The following is a 17,490-nucleotide window of genomic DNA, read 5'->3' as shown; positions in this document are numbered from 1 at the left end:
TTTCAGAACAGTTGTCCCTGTGAGACATCCAAATCCTGCCTAGATGCGTTCCGTGGCAGGGGTTTCAACTAGATGATCTTCAGAGGTGCCTTCCAATCCTAATGATCCTGTGAAAAGAAGGAAAGCAGAAAGCATTTTAATAGCTGCTTTCAGCAAGCCCAGTTACTTCCAAGTGCCAGCACTATTCAAAGAATTGGGATTTCTTCTTTCAAAGTCTGCTTTTGTTATCAGTCTCACATCAACCAGCACAGGGAATCAATCTGAACTGACCCATTCCCTCAGACAAAGCCCAGTTCTGCCCAACCCAAGTTCAGTTATCAGGTCCCCTAAATGATTCATCAGTCCCTTGAATGGTTACTGGTGACTGGTTTTGCTGGAAAAGCCGGACCATTAAGGGGGAATGTGGGAATTTGGCAAGGGGCTGTTGGTCTACTTAAAATCTGTTAGGTCAGTGGGGGTGATCCCTGTCTTACTGTCTCCTGCTGGTGTTTACCAGGTTGTTGAACCCAGGACAGAGCAATATTGTGAACTCAAACCCTTTGGTTTACTGTCACAACTGGTGTTTAAAAACAATTAATCATTTTGGTTAGTAAACCAGCCTTTCATAATTTAGAATCATAGAATCCCAGAGTGGTTTGGGTTGGAAAAGACCTTAAAGCTCATCCAGTTCCAACCCCTACCATGGGCAGGGACACCTTCCACTGGAGCAGGTTGCTCCAAGCCCCTGTGTCCAACCTGCCCTTGAACACTGCCAGGGATGGGGCAGCCACAGCTTCTCTGGGCACCCTGTGCCAGTGCCGCAGCACCCTCACAGGGAAGAGCTTCTGCCTTATACCCAACCTGGACTACCCCTGTTTCATCTTAAACCCATCACCACTTGTCTATCGCCGCAGACCCTGATGAAGAGTCCCTCTCTGAAACAGTGTCATAATGCACCAGTCAGCAGGGTATGTGCTGCTTACTCTGTCAGGCTAAGGCTTAACCTTTCACCACACTGACTTTCTGCATAACTGTTTGAGGTTTTCACAGCTGCTGGCCAGCTCTGAGCATCTGCAATAGCTTATGCTGCCTTCTGAGAAGTTTCCTTACAAAGGGCGTACTTAGAGCTGCAGTAGTGTAAAATGGCCTTAAAGTAATTCTGGTATATACTATCAACCTCCATACTAAGTTATCCTATCATCAAAATTACTTCTGTGCAGGAATTGTCATAATTAGGGCTGATTTTCATGTATTATCAGTTCATGCATTAACGTTTGCTTTCCTGGTCCTGGGGCTTACTCTTCTCAGGCTGATCCAGAATGGTTTTTTGGAGTTGCTAATTTAGATTTAAATATAGCTGGCAAAAACCATTCTCTTGTCCTTCCTCCTTCCAAGCCCTCCTTCATCCCTCCAAAAAGAGGCCTCTCAGGGAAAAGAACTCTGAGAGCCAGTTTTCCATTCTCATTACAGTGTCAAGATATAAAACTGATAAAGAAATCAGACTTTTTCCCATATGAAGTATTCATATCTTTCTGATCTTTTGCATATAGTAAATGATTTGGACAGGCAGGAGAGGAGGAATTTTCTTATACTGAAATCTCTTGTGTGGCAAATTAACTACCTGTTACTTATCCATGATTATATATTTACCATACAACACATGAGTCTAAAGGTCACCCAGATTAAGCCCAGCACAGATTGCTTAAAAACATAGAGCTGGGAATATTCTCTCTGGGCAGCACTCACCCTGCTTCTGCAGAGACATCCTGGTGCTTGGAGCTCAACTGCAAGTCACAGCAATGCTGATTCTGCTCCTGTTGTGCTGTCAGGTATCTTGAGGAGAGTAAGTCTGATGTTGCATTTACAGACCCTGTAGGCAGATGTTAGTGGAACATCTTTCAATTCTTTCTGTGGTTTTGGGATTATTTTTTTTTAAGGGGTAATGCTATGTTGTCTATATTTTGAAACCACTTGAGTGTCCCAATCCCCCTTTTTACACCCTCAGAGTATTTACAGACCACGCGGACTGCACAGACTTTCTGCAGAGTGCAAAGAAACTAATCCTGGACATCCTAAATTGTTTTCTCTGTGATTTTGTCTTTCAACTATACACAAAACTGGCTTCTGAGTTTCCCCACTGTGCTGTTTACAGTGTAAACTGCGCACTGAGAGTTGCCTGGTATATACACCCAACACCACCAGCACATGGACTGGGCTAGAACAAAGTGCTTATTATGCAGCCTTGTATCAAGCCAATGATTATACATTTACCACACAGCAAATACCTTAAGGATCAAAAGTTAGGCTGGAGCACAGATTGCATAAAAGCTTGGAGCCGATGCTGTTGCTTCAGTGCTGCAAGTGGTTTGCTTTTTGGGTTGCACCCACCACATACCTGGAGAAACGGGCCCGGCTCTTGCACAAGTCATGGTGATGCTAGTTTTGCTCCTATCTGTGCTCAGTTTGGCTGCTGGTGGGAAGCTGCTGGTGGTGCCAGTGGATGGGAGTCATTGGCTTAGCATGCGAGAAGTGTTGGATGGTCTCAGGCAGAAGGGACATGAAATACTCGTCGTTGCACCTGAAATCAGTTTACACATAAAGCCCTCTAAGGGTATTGTTATGAAAACGTACCCAGTCCCTTTCACACAGGAAGAGATGGATGGAAGCTTCCAAGCTTTTTTTCAGGACATATTTGAAGAAGGATCATTCCTGGAAAGATTTATTAGGACGTACCAACGGACAAAAGAAACCTCTGCCATGTTGATGGCCAGCTGTAAACAGTTACTGTACAACAAAGAGCTTATCAGCTATCTTGAGGAGAGCGAGTTTGATGCTGTCCTTACTAACCCTATATTACCCTGTGGGCAAATAGTGGCAGAGCGTCTCTCACTTCCTTCAGTGTTTCTCTTGCAGAAAATGCCATGTGGTTTAGAATATGGAGCCACCCAATGTCCCAGTCCCCCTTCTTATATCCCCAGGATGTTCACAGGACTTACAGACCACATGAACTTCCTCCAGCGGGTGAAGAATCTAATCTTTGACTTCCCGAATTATTTTCTCTGTGATTTTGTCTTCCAACCATATGCGAAACTGGCTTCTGAGGTCCTTGAGCGAGATGTCACTGTGAATGATCTCTTGAGCCAGGCTTCCATTTGGCTCATGAAGCTGGACTTTGTTTTACACTATCCGCAACCATTGATGCCCAACATGATTATGGTTAGTGGAGTAACCTGTGCTCACAAGAAGCTAACTCAGGTGGGTTGTACTCTGTTTTTTCTTGTCATCCTTGCAGGCTTTGACAGACTCTGAAACACACAGGTTTTGTTCAAATGGTCTCTTTCTATGGGTGATAGTAGGGTCTTTGCAAAGAGGTGCCAGTACTAGTTTCAGTGAAGGCATCTGAATATCACAGCATAAAGATGGAGAAAATGTATATGGAATTAGATCTGGGAAGCTCCTCACTGGTCCTGTGCCTCTGCTCTAAGCCAGCTTTGACATTAGACCAAGTTGCTTTGTAGCCTCTTCACTCCAGGCTGTTGATGTGCAAGGCAGACTTTCATTTGAGAAGACCTTTGCTCAGTCTGTGCTCCAGCTTGTCACACTGCTTTCCTCTACAGTCCCATAATTTTTAATTTAAAGAGGCTTTTCTGTGATTTGAATTGTTACAGACTCGTAAAACATTCATTCGGAAGGTCCTTTGCAGGCCCTTCTGCACACCCTAGTCAAAGCACATCCAGTTTGTTCAGGTTGTTCCATTCTATGTATTGTCAGGTTTTGAGTATCTCCTATTACCCTTATAGTGAAAACAATTCATTATATCCTATTTATTATTCTTATCCTATTGTATTAAATTAAAATTTTCCATGCTGCAGCTTGTGCCTGTTGCCTCTTGTCCTGTCACTGTCAATCTCCTGGAAGAGTGCAGCTTTGTGTCTTCTTTATGCCCTCCTGCTAAGGGAGTTGAAGACAGCAATAAGATCTGTTATCTTTCTCTTCCCAACCTTAAGCAAGTCCATCTTTCTCAGCCCCTTTTTGTACACCACAGACCTCAGACTCTAACCGTCTTTCTGGCTTTTGCTGGACTTACTTAACTACATTAATGTCTGTCTTTGTATTGGAAAGCCCAAAACATATCTTCACGTCTCTCAAGTACTGAACAGAAAAGAAGGCTCATCTCTTTCAGTCTTCTGGCTGTACTCTTAGTTGTATAGCCCAGGATGCTATTGCCTCTGAAGCTGTGAGAGCACACACTCAGTATCACTCACATTCAACTCTGTCCACAAAGACTCTGGGTCATTTCCTGCAGGGGTGTTGTCTATCCAGCTCGAGTGCAGCCTGTCCTGTGCCATGGGGCTGTCCCATCCTAGCAGCAGAAGTTCGGTTTAGCCTTTGCTGACCTCATGACGCTGCTCTTAGCCCACTTCTCCAGCTTTAGAAGAAATATTCCTCTTAAGTTTTCCAGATACTGGCTATGCAGAACAGTGAAATAGGGCTGATTTTTCAGACAAAGCTGACTCTCCTGCAGTAAAAATGAAGCCTTCTTAAGAGGATTTGAACTGGGAACTGAGCACTCAGTCTAGAAAAGCAGAGATGGAATAAACCTGATAGCTAAACCTACGAGAAGAGCTATGACAGGATCCCTTACAGAGGTCTATAAAATCCTGCAAAGTCTAGTTAAGCTGAAAGGGGACCTAATACGTGGTTTCTTCCAATACTTCACCTGGGACTAACACTGAAATGTGGTGGCAGCTAGCTTAAAGCTAACAAAAGCGAGTACTTCTTCACACCATCCACCTCCAAAAAATCTGCCTCTCAGCACCAACAGATTAATTTCATTGTAGACAAATCCTATGGATTTAAAAAGGATTTAGGTGGTTAACAGGAGGTGGTTAATACATTCTGACTGCCAGGATTTAGAGACTTACCAAGGAGGTTATCATGGAGTCCTCTAACTGGGAGTACTTGCTGTACCACTTCCAACATACAACCTTGGCACTCAAGTCTGCACTTTAGCTTTACTTTCTCCTAATAAATATTTCTTTTTCTTGCCTTTGGAACAGGCAGAAGTGTGGACTTCAGTCTCTGGACTCACATTCACGTGAAAGGGCTTCTGTGTATTGCTCAAAATGCAGTGACGCAACTCTTACCCTTAAGGGGTTTGCTGGTTTGGTTTTACCTTTCAGTGTGGTTTATATCATTTTATAATAGTGTTACACAAATAATGCACGTCTGGCTGAAATGTTAGAAGAATTTATAGACTATGCGAAAGCCACGAGATATCAAACACGAGAGTTGAGGGCCTGTTGTATGTCAGAACAGGGTGACACGCAACTGCAACTCTGGGTAGATCTCTGCGTGCATACTGCCACCTTGGGGCGTGTGTAGTGGTAGAACCCTAGAGCGGTTTGGATTGAAAGCGAATTTAAAGCTCACCCAGTTCCAGCGCCCTGCCGCGGGCAGGGACACCTTCCACTAGAGCAGCTTGCTCCAAGCCCCTGCGTCCAACCTGGCCTTGGACACTGCCAGGGATGGGGCAGCCACAGCTTCTCTGGGCACCCTGTGCCAGCGCCTCAGCACCCTCACAGGGAACAGCTTCTGCCTAAGAGCTCATCTCAGTCTCTCCTCTGGGAGGTTAAAGCCATTCCCCTTGTCCTGGTCCTACAGGCCTTTGTCCAAAGCCCTTCTCCAGGCTTCCTGTGGCCCCTTTAGGCACTGGAGCTGCTCTAAGGTCTCCCCTTGAAGAGCCTTCTCTTCTATAGGCTAAACAAGCCCAGCTCTCTCAGCCCGTCTCCAGCATCACCTTGTTATGTGAGATCTTCTTCTCTCTGAAACATGAAAATGCACACATAGGTATTTCAGCTAACCCTGTGGCACACAACAATACCTTCTGTCCACCTCCTCTAGTTTTTGGTCTTTTAATGTCACCTCACTGCCAGCTAGAGGGAAAGGTTTTGCTTAAACAGGCTGCAGAACAGGACTGTACTGATGTCTGAAACTCCTTCCTCTTAATGCAGTTTCCTCAGATGCTACAGTCCTTCCTGCTGGCTTGTGAGAATCACAATGCCACATGTAGGACATGCTATCAACATGAATTTTTTAATAACAGTATTAGCCTTAGAACATGCTTATCACCCTCAGGTACCTTTGGCAAAAGTAACCATTTCACGAACCAGATATCCCATCACCCCTACCTGCTCCAAGACAACTCTTCCAGGCTGCTGCATAGCATGAAGAAATCATTCAGCGCTCTCTCCAATCAGGTGTGCTTGGTAGGAGGATATAAAGCAGTATCTCTTCTCCAGCCAGTGCTCTTGTTCAGTTATCATTCTTGTATCTCATTTTGCCTTTGCAAACTTCCAGCATTCACCTTTTCCCTTTCCATGAAATATACCTTAATGCTTGGTCAGGTACTTGTTTTCAGCAAAAATTGCTTTTCTGGGTTTATCTTGAAAGTTTTCATGTGTTTTTCCATGTTCTCTGTGTCTAAGGACATAGCTTTGTTTAGAGGCACATACTCCACCCATTAGGTTCCATTGCATCATTAGCAGCAGCTTCAACCCAGGTTCTCAAGAATAATTAGGAGCTTAAATCCCATTCAAATCAATCTAATTTGGATATCTAAACAAGTCTTTGGAGTAGGATAATCTTCCACATCAGATCAGCCTCAGCTGATCACAAGCAAGCCTTCAACACTTTCAGAGGCAAAAACCTTCTTCTCAGTGTTCAGTCCCAATCTATCAAACTGCTCTGTGGTCCTGATTATGCTATTTACTGCTACCTGGAGAAGTTGGGTTCCAGCATCATTGTTACTCCCCATCAAGTAGCTACAGGCTGTGGCTGAGTTATAAAGAACAAGACTTCCAACATGGTGGGGTTTTTTTTTGCCTTAAAAATCTCATCATAGCACAAGCAGGAGCAGCTCAGAAACTCTGTTCTCCCGTCTTCTTGTGTTCTGTACACAAGTGTGGGTTTCCCTTGGCTCATACCACAGCCAAGCTTTATACTCTTGAAAAGAAACTGTTATTGAGACCTTTCAACACTGTTCTGCCTATAATCTCTCACCTATGAACTCTTGTAGCCCCTCTTGAGCAAGTACCACATATTCTGCTGCATCGTTACTTTCAAAGAGACGTTTGGCCTCAAGCCACTCACCTATGAACTCTTATGGCCCCTCTTGAGCAGGAACTACATATTCTGCTGCATCACTGTCTTTGGTTAATATGTGACTTTGGTGACACCACTGCTGCTCGTGCCAGCTCCTGCTTACCATGGAGAACATCCTGTGTGAACTCCAGGCACCTTTCTGAGGTAAAAGAGAAAGTTTAGGTCTTTCATGTCAGTATTGCAACATGTTCAGTGGCCATAAAAGTAGATTCCTGACTTGAATCTGGCATATGGCTGTCAAGTACACAGTGACTCAAAATAACCCTGACCCAGCAATATCCCTTCACAAACAACTAATCAAAGGTCCTGCTAATTGTTCTGAATCATGTAAGATAATTTCAATGCAGGGAAAACGCATTTTGCTTTACATCCCTTGATAGCACTCTTATCGATGCTTTTTATCACTGTCCAAAACATGATCTTTGAACGTCAACAAGCTGTCATAGTAAATGTTTTGTAGAGGGAAAGATTAAAGACCATCAAGCATAAATAAGGTACAACTCTTTCTCGCTTTTGTACGCTGCTTGGAAGTAAGAAGGAACAGTTAATTCCTTTTCCTGCCGATAGCCCCAGGACAGTGATGGAGAGGTACCAAATCTACAAGGGGCTTGTTCTCTTTCTTTCTTTCTGGAGTTTGGCAGAAGGTGGGAAGCTCTTGGTTATACCTCAGGATGGAAGTCACTGGCTGAGCATGCGTGTGGTTCTGGAGAAACTCTGGGAGAGGGGGCATGAAGTTGTTGCAGTGATTCCTGATGCTGCTTTGCTCCTTAAAAGCTCACAATCTTTTACCATCAAAACATACTCCGTGCCTTACACACAGGAGTTTGTGGATGAATTTTACAATTCCCTTGGTGAAAAGAGTTTTACCAACCCTTCCCTTCTTGACAAAATCACATTATTCAGCAATTTATCAGAACTGACCAATGTGTACACTACTTCTTGTCGGCATCTCTTATATGATGAAGAACTCATGAAGTACCTCCAGGACAGCAAATTTGATGCCATTATGATGGATCCCGTGTTGCCCTGTGGACCAATTCTTGCAGAATATCTCTCTCTCCCTTCAGTGTACTTCATGCGTGGTCTTCCATGCAATTTAGACTACAAAGCCGCCCAGTGTCCAAGTCCTTCTTCTTATGTGCCAAAAATTTTCACGTACAGCTCAGATAACATGACATTTGCTGAGCGTGTGAAGAACTTCCTGCTTGGGGCTTCAGAACATGTGTTCTGTGACCTGTTTTACTTAAACTACAAGAACTTAGCTTCTGAGTTTCTTCGCAGAAAAGTAACAATGCTGCAACTATTTAGCCAAGCATCCGTTTATCTGATGAGATACGACTTTGTTTTTGAGTATCCACGCCCAATAATGCCAAACATGGTCTATGTTGGAGGCATCAACTGTAAGCAGAAGCAGCCATTATCAGAGGTTTGTCATGGTTCACGGTGATCATACATATGACTTTAGCATATGTTGATGCTAAATATAGCATTTATTAGCAATTAAAGATATGCTTCCTATAGCAATATTTGTGCTTGAGCCAATATGTGATCGACCACCAGGATGGCATGATTTGGGAGCAGGAATCTCAGGCTCTTGCAGATGATCACCAGACTTGCACTACAAGCATCTGAGGGGTTTCTCTTCAGGAGAGCTTAGGTGAAGTTGCCTAAGCTGTGTAGCTGCCTAGGTATAGCTTAGCTTATTGTAAGCATGTCACTATAATCGTAGCATCTCTGGGCAACCTGTGCCAGGGCCTTACCACCCTCACAATGAAGAACTTCTTCCTAAAGTCTCTTCTCAATCTACCCTCATGGAATGTATGCTATAGCTAGATAAATAACAAAATAATTATAGATCAGCTAATTTAATATCCCTAACAGTTGAATACTGATCTATGATAAATTATGGAGCCTGGCAAATTAATGAAACTAAGCATCAAGTAGAAACGGGAAATTATTTCCAAAAGACTTTTGATGGCAATGCTAGTATATAAAACGTTGCAAAAGAATTTGCAAAAGGACAGAAAAAGGGGGGATTTGAGACAAGGGAGATTTGATTGGCCAAAACACGGAAATGTGGATTTAACCCTGTGGATACACCCAGGCACTTGTACTGTGCTGTAGAGCCTGAAAATGTGCTCGAATACCCTAAAACCAGGGATATGCAAAGACATTAGAGGGAGCTCTTTTGCCTCTGACTTTGTATAAGAAGCAATACATGGGAACATAGAAGAGAATGCTTAGAAAAAGAAGCCCTTGGGATTGTAAGTACCTATCATCCCTCCCTGTTTCAAGTCTCCCAAGTGGCTCTGCAAGTAGTGCAGATGTCAATGGTTTGTTCTGTTTTCCAGACCACAGTGGTGTTGCAACAGCAGAAGTTATTGCTAAGCTTGCACCATCACATGTACTGCTGTAGAGTGAGGGCTTTCATTTTGATAACTGCTATAATATAGAAAGAAATCTGAAGATAAACCTTATCAACTCACTCTATATCAAATCTGTCAGTCGTTGCTTCTTGGTTAGCCTTGGAGAGCACAAAGTATTCTAAAGGTCAGGCTTTTCATCTGAGTTTTGCATCCAATCAGCTGAGCAGACTCAAGGCAGGGAGTTGATCATTAACTGGGTGTTAGTAAAACACTGATTGCTAGCTCAGGTGTTACCTCTCATTCATGACTTTTGTGCCGCTTTTCAGTGCCTCATGCTCCCTCTCACATTTGAGCCCTCTCCTGTTAATTCAAGCATTCAGTGCTCGCTTAAAGCCTTCATGAAGATAATAAATCCAATCTTTACTCCCAGTTAAAAATTATCCTCATTTCTACCTAAAGACAGCCAGCCCATTAAAAATTAACCCCCTCAGTTAAGATTAAAGTTCAAAGTACCCCCTGACTCAATCCTCTTCCTCTGCAATAGTTTGGCAGCTCTTTAAAGCTTTGCTGACAGCACAAGGGAAATGGGTTCTTCAAATGCAGGATTTCATTCTCTTGCCTCCTGGCTTGCGCTTTTCCTGCTCCTGTGGACCTTTGCTGAAGGTGGAAAGCTCTTGGTTATACCCATCGATGGCAGCCACTGGCTCAGCATGCGCCCGGTTGTGGAGCAGCTCCAACACAGGGGACATGAAATTGTGGTGCTTGCACCAGAGATAAACTTGCGGATAGGTTTGTCAGGGCGTTATACCATGAAAACATACCGTGTGTCTTACACCAAGGAGTTTGTGGAGGCAGAGTTTAAAAATCTGGGCTATAGGAGCTTTACACCTCAACCCTTCTCAGCAAAATTCTCCAATTTGGCAAATATCTCATCCCTTTTCTTGGATTCCTGCAAACATCTCTTGGGTAACAAAGAGCTGATTGAATCCCTTGGAGAAAGCAAATTTGATGCTGTCTTTATGGATCCTTTTTTTCCATGTGGACAAATAGTGGCTGAACATCTCTCCCTCCCTTCCGTGTACCTCGTACGGGGACTGCCATGCAGCCTAGACTTCCATGCTACCCTCTGTCCGCATCCTCCTTCCTACATTCCGAGGTTCTTCACTCGCTACACGGACCGCATGAGGCTTCTCCAGCGTGTGGGCAACCTCCTTGCTAGCCTGAGCAGTTCTCTGCTTTGCAGTTTCCTTTATGCACCATACAATACCGTGATCAAAGAATTCCTCCAACGAGAGGCAACACTGCTGGAGCTCTTAAGCCACGCATCTATTTGGCTCATGAAATATGACTTCGTGTTTGAGTATCCCAGACCCTTAATGCCTAATATGGTCTTGATTGGGGGCATAAGCTGCACTCAGAAAAAAGCGTTATCCCAGGTTAGTTCCCCTTTTCCCCCGCTTTAGTTTAGCTCTGACTGCACAGCTCATTCTCACCAGGAGACGGAGCTCCAGGCGGAAAGAACGAGGTGGAAGGTGCTAGGAAAGGACACCACTTTGCAGCTCTGCATCCCTTGTGCAATAACGTCCTCTGTAACTACCTGAAAGAAGGTCGGGGGGGGGGGGGGGGGGGGGGGGAGGACGGGTTGGGGGAGGGTGTCGATCTCTTCTCCCAAGGAACAAGTGACAGGACAAGAGGAAACGGCCTCAAGGTGTGCCAAGGGAAGGTTAGATGGAGATTAAGGAACAATTCCTTCCCCAAAGGAAGCTGCCTATTTCCAGTGGCTTTCATTTGTGTACCAGTTTACAAGACTTTGTGCTAGCTGGGGCAATGCAGCAAGCCAGATCCTGGTGGATTTCTGCAGGAATTTCAGGCAGCAAGTGGAATCCCCAGCACCCAGCTAGAGATCTGCTTCTTCTCCGTCAAATACTCTGTCCCAGAGCTGGACTGCAATTGTATTTTGCTTGAACTACGCAAAAATTCCTAAATATGGCATATTTGCCACTTTCCACTAAGAAATCCTCCTCATTCTTAATGTTTTCTCTTATTTCCTCAGGTATTTCAGAGATGTGGTGTGTGGCACCCACCAAGAGGAGCAGATGCTAGTTAAAAAGACTACTAAAATAAGGTTATTTTAGGTGATTTTCTATTCCCAAAGCAGGGCTGCAAAACATTTCCTAAACTTAGTGGCACTTCAGAGCAGGAAGTCCGACCTTAGCACACAAAAGCACTCAAAGAACAGAGGAACAGTGATGTGACTGGTCCCACAGAATATAAATAGGCCTTGGAATAGTTCTGTGTTCCACTGCATCCGGAACTGCAGGAAGCAAGTCACCCACTGCCCAAAGAATTGGTATGAAAAGCACATTTGTAGCATGGGGAGGATTCTGTAGATCCCAGATGTCTGGGAGTTTATACAGAAGCAAGGTCAGAATTCCCAATCATTACGTTCCCATCTACGATGCCTTAATGCAGATGAAGAGCATCTCTTCAGAGAAATCTAGTAAGAGAGAACTAAGCTCTGAAATGAGAGTTACGATTCATCTTCTTTGCCCCCAGGAGAGCATCAGGTCTGCTCCTGAGGGTGCAACTATCACCAAACCTTTGATGGCTCCTTCTATTTGGGACACAGTCCCAAGTGAAGGGCCAGGGCACTCATAAACTAAGAGAGTCAATCTCAGTTATCCCCTTAGATCCTAAAGGTGAAATTCCAACAGACTTACAGGCACATCTAGTTCATTTTAGTCCATTCATTTAACTCTGAGGCCTGCAACAATTCCCTCTGGTTTTGCCTTTCCTTCCTGGCTTTACCAAATAGTTCTCAATGGCACAGGATTTTTGCTCCAGACTTTGGCTGGTTTTATGCTTCATTAGAATCCCTCTGTTCTTGGATTCAAGTGACAGATCTAGTCCTTCTATTAGTTAAACCAACTGACCAAAACAGATTAAAACCTGGCAGTGGACTTCATCTCCTTCATTGCTCCAGCATCTTTTTTTGCAGCACAGACACTGATGTCTTGGAGCAGGCAGACTTTGCTGCAGGACTGGTTTAAAGTCAGTCTTTTCTCACTTCCCTCCTGAATCTCGGTTCAGGATCCAATTCTGCCAAAACTCAGGCACCTCCTTAACTTTGTTCAGCCACATGTGCCCATTGTTTTGTCCCTGGGACTCATTTTCATATAGAATCACAGAATCCCAGACTGGTTTGGGTTGGAAGGGACCTGAAAGCTCATCCAGCTCCAAACCCCTGCCATGGGCAGGGACAACTTCCACTAGAGCAGGATGCTCCAATTCCCTGTGTCCAACCTGGCCTTGAACACTGCCAGGGATGGGGCAGCCATAGCTCCTCTGGGCACCTTGTGCCAGCGCCTCAGCACCCTCACAGGGAATATCTTCTGCCTTATCTCCAACCTGAACTTCCCCTGTTTCAGTTTGAACACATCATGCCTTATCCCTTCACTACAGTCCCTGATGAAGAGTCCCTCTCTGCATCCTTGTAGCCCCCTTCAGATACTGGAAGCTGCTCTGAGGTCTCCATTCAGCTTCCCCATGCTGAACAGGTTATGGATATACATAGATATATAGAGATAGATAGAGAATATAGATAACTAATTTTCCTGATCAGCATTTTGTTGTGTTGACTGTTTATTTTCTTGCGTTTCCTGGCAGTTTTGTGGGAATGTGACAGAACCTACGGCATATGACATGAAAAGGACTTTGACTAAGGATGTGCTTTGTGTTGGCAGGAATTCGAAGCTATTGTGAATGCCTCTGGAGAACATGGCATTATTGTCTTCTCCCTGGGCTCCATGGTCTCTGAGATCCCTATGAAGAAAGCCAAAGAAATTGCAGATGCCTTGGGAACAGTCCCTCAAACGGTATGGTTTCCCTCTTCCCCTTGCAGCACAGCAATCCAACATGGTTTTCAAACACAGTACATGATTACTTTCAGCTTTCAGTGGGCTTGCTCCTCTCTTCTTTCTCCTGCTCCCTGATGCCAGAAAACCCACTGCGGAGCAGCAAGAGGCCACTTGCTGAGAACTGATATGTTGGTTACTTCTCTTGCAAGGTTTTGTGGCGATACACTGGAAAAGTGCCCTCTGACATGCCCAAGAACATAAAGCTCACCAAATGGCTGCCCCAGAACGACCTTCTCGGTAGGTCTGAGATACCTTGAGTGATACCAGCATGTTGCTTTCGATCCCATACTGCTGCTGTAAGGCAATGTTGGCATTATTTATGCTGACTCCCTGCATCACTGTGGGTCACAGGGCTTCCTTAACAGCCTTTGCTGTTTGAAACAGAGCTCATCTCTTAGAAATGCAGCTGATTGTACCTTCAAAACCACTGACTTATGAAACAACTCTGTTTGGGATTGTCTCAACACTTGACTCCCCTTAATGTCAAAAATGGAGGTCTTTATCTCTGCCTAGCCTCCAGTCATAAGTAATGATGCACAGGACAACACAAAGTTATTGTCTGACACCTACCAGTGCCATTTTCTGTGGCAGTTTTTCCCTAGGGATGTGCTACTGTGACTTCCTAAATCAAAGAGCTAAGCAAGTCTTTCTTTCCTCCACAGCTCACCCTAAGACTCGTGCCTTTATTACCCACGGAGGCTCCCATGGCATTTACGAGGGCATATGCAATGCAGTGCCAATGGTGCTGATGCCTTTATTTGGAGACCAGATGGACAACGCCAAGCGAATAGAGTCACGGGGAGCAGGACTGACACTGAATATACTTGAAATGACAACACAAGACATATCCACTGCCCTGCACACAGTTATTAATGATAAAAAGTCAGTAATAGAAACACAGCCTTTCTCCTTCTCCTCTTGTCTAACACCACCATGCTAGCTTCCAGCTTAACAGAATTAAGCTGTTCTTACATGCCTTCTTACATCAGTTACATCACTGAGAGGCTGATGCTGGCCCTGGGTTAACCTCATCCTGTCCTTGTAACAACACTGTCCTTCTTGCTGCTCAGAAATACAAGCATTAGGTGACAAGAACCAGCTGATATGAGAGGATTCACATATCAGAGAAGATGGGGTATATATGCAATGGAAAAAATCAAGTTGACAAAAGATGAGCACAAAGCAAAATTGATCAGGCAGTGATGTAGAGGGCTTTGATACAACATGGCAGAAAAGGCAATTGGTGAAGGGAGATGCGGCAAACTGGTTTTGTTCCCCAAATTGGTGGTGTCGTGGGTCAGTGGGGAGCCTGAAAAGGCTGAAAGGCTCAGCTGCCTGGCTAATGCTCTATGCATGAAGATATCCCAAAGAGAGGCAACTGGAGGTGCCTCAGTGTAGTTCAGAGGCTGTGCTGCATCAGGAAGTGTTGTCTTCCAGCTTCAGAGTTTATTAAACAGACCTCATAAGGCTTTCTCAGTCATATCCCCTCCCAGTGCTCATAGGAGCACAGTAAGCTGCTGCCTGGCTTGGCAAAGCTGGACAATGCCCGCACAGAGCTGGAGGAACATGCAAGATTATGCTGAGGCAATACAGGGAACTACTCTAGACACCATTGTATTACAGTTAGCATGCCTAAGGTGTTTTAAGGCATCATGGTGAAGGGGTGCTTCAAGACCCTCCTGCCATAGGCAGGGTTTTGGAGATAGATAGATCTTAAGGTCCTTTCCAACCCTAACCATTCTATGACATATTGTCCTCTTCCCTGCTTCTCTGAAGGCTTCTCAGTATTTGGCATCCTCTTCCCCCATCATGTTTCTGAGAAATGGCACCTTATTGCCATTGCTTCCTAAGCAGTATTCTTAGAGCAATGATAACAACAGTAATAATAATGCATCTTGAGCTTGAAAAACTGGGTGGTTTTTCTTCACTCAGTCACATTTCAACCAGATACCTTCATCCCGGAGATTCTGATGACAGCTCAAAATAAGCTTTTTCTTTTTCTTCTTTCCTAAAACCTTTCCCTCTGTTTTTGCCATTGAAAACAGCACTTTTCTGGGCCCATAACTTTGCTATTATCCTTCTGTGGAAACACCACCACAGAAATTCCCAGTGGGCTATGAGCCAAATAACACCGCATCCCTTTCCTCTGGGGCCACAGTCTCAGAAGAACAAGTCACTGAAAGCACTGAACATCTTGTCTTGACAGGTACAAAGAGAACATCAAGCGCCTCTCAGAGCTTCACCTCGACAGGCCCATCCACCCCATGGACCTGGCTGTGCACTGGGTGGAGTTTGTAATGAGACACAAAGGAGCCCCACACCTCCGACCTGCTGCTCACGACCTGAACTGGATCCAGTACCACTCTCTGGATGTCATCGCCTTTCTCATCGTGGTGGTCCTACTCTCCCTCTTCATTTTTCTGAAGTGCTGCCTGTTCTGCTGCCGCAGGTGCTGCTGTAAGAAGGGAAGAACCAGAAAGCCAACCAAATCCAAGTCCCACTAGCAGGTGAAACCAATGGTAGGAGATAAACCTCTACTCCAGACCAGATGATCAGAGACCATCCCAAATCACACTGATTACTGACTTTCAGTCAAGAAATAATAGTTCCTTTAAACTAGCACTATGGGAGGGGTTGTTTCACTGATATAATTGTTGCCTTTAATTAAGAATTGATTGTTAAAATTACTTTGTATAGGAGCACTTCAGTCACTTGGGAAGATACCAGTGTTAAGTCCAAGGCTCCTGGCTTCCACATCTTGGTGTATAGAGGACTCACGTTGACTTCCTTTTTTTTTTTACCTCTATTGCAATGGAGACACACACACACACACATATATATATATATATATATATATATATATATATACACATATAGGGATTTCATGAGATTTTGCTTCAAGGGCTTTAGGAGAACCATTTGCTCTAGTTTATGGCTGTCAGGTTTATGAAGCACTTTGAAACCTTTGTATAGCTGTTGTTAAAGAAGAGGCAAGTGTTATACACTGATGTGTCACATAAGCTAGCTAGATGCACATCTTACATGGGTTTTGTGTGTGCTTACAGTCCCCTAAACAAAACTATTGTTTTGGCAGGGAAGTCATTGTAAAGACATTGGTGTTTCACCTGAGTTCCCCATCAGGCAGAGTGAAGCTTACCAGTTTCAAATCTGAAGCTTACCAGTTAGGTGATCAGAGCTTCGTAAGCATCCTTGTTCATAAAACCCAATTGATTTACTTGTTGTAAATGTTGTTCAGGTAAAGACCCAAAGCCCAGCCTTATAAATAAATCCCCAGTACTAACAATAATGGCTCTTGTGTTTTCTAACTTGAGAGATATGGGGCTGGAGAAGGGAAAGCTTGTTCAATCATGGGGAGAGAGCTGGAGAAGCCTCATGGTGTGGAAGCTACCTCAATGCACAAAAGCCAGTTCTCAGCATCACTACTTGGTGACTCAGTCCTTGCTGAGAGGTTACCTCTTGAAGGTGCCACAGTTCCCACTGCTAAAAAGTCAGAAAAGACCTTAAAGTTAATACTGAGGGCTCAAAACAGGCTGGAACATCCTAGTATATCATGGCACAGGCAACCTGCTATGTACCTGCTGCTGTTCTTTTCTATTGCTGTTTGAAAAAGCAGGTACTTCAGTGGGAGCTGTGAAGTTCAAGAAGACAGTCCATCTTCTCCTCAGCCTGTCCCCATTGCAGTGCCTGACTCCTGGGGGCACCCATGCCAATGCAACCTGTCCAGGACCTTTCATCTTCTGCCTTTGCTTCCCCTCCTCTTGCCCCTGGTAAACAGAAGGAAATCCTTCTTTGGGTCACACAGAGAGCCTCCACTGTGCCTGAGAGCTGCTGACCTTTTAAGGTGCAGCTTTTGCAGCTCCACACAGTTCCTGCAGTGACATGTCTGGATGTCCCCACAGTCCATCCAGTGACTTTCTCTGCATGGACAAGAGAAAACCCCTTGATTTCAGATCAGATGAACAGAGTTAGAAAGAATCTTAATTGGCTTTGTTATGGTTTAACTCAAACCCCTCTTGTGTAGGAGATAAAGGGAGAAAGACTCA

The 17,490-nt window shown here is 44.5% G+C and overlaps 1 protein-coding gene across 6 annotated transcripts in view; it reads left to right on the top strand.

The window, feature by feature from the left end:
• LOC136009639 (UDP-glucuronosyltransferase 1A1-like) overlaps positions 1–16,733 on the top strand; it is a 28,575-nt gene extending 11,842 nt beyond the window's left edge. For 2 of the 6 annotated variants that reach the window (XM_065669675.1, XM_065669676.1), the window contains exons 2-5: positions 13,253–13,384; positions 13,576–13,663; positions 14,089–14,308; positions 15,633–16,733. In XM_065669675.1, coding sequence (XP_065525747.1) covers positions 13,253–13,384; positions 13,576–13,663; positions 14,089–14,308; positions 15,633–15,930 — 738 coding nt within the window. In that variant the 3' untranslated portion in view covers positions 15,931–16,733. Of the gene's footprint in view, positions 1–2,309; positions 3,235–7,708; positions 8,570–10,067; positions 10,946–13,252; positions 13,385–13,575; positions 13,664–14,088; positions 14,309–15,632 lie in introns of those variants that run through there. The other 4 variants (XM_065669679.1, XM_065669678.1, XM_065669677.1 and 1 more) reach the window with 4 other exon arrangements.
• The last annotated feature ends 757 nt before the right edge of the window (positions 16,734–17,490 follow it).

This window comes from Lathamus discolor, chromosome 3, assembly GCF_037157495.1.
Source record: "Lathamus discolor isolate bLatDis1 chromosome 3, bLatDis1.hap1, whole genome shotgun sequence".
NCBI classification, from domain to species: Eukaryota; Metazoa; Chordata; class Aves; order Psittaciformes; family Psittacidae; genus Lathamus; species Lathamus discolor.
The sequence above is the reverse complement of the archived record's forward strand: the minus strand, read 5'-3'. Positions and strand labels throughout refer to the sequence as shown.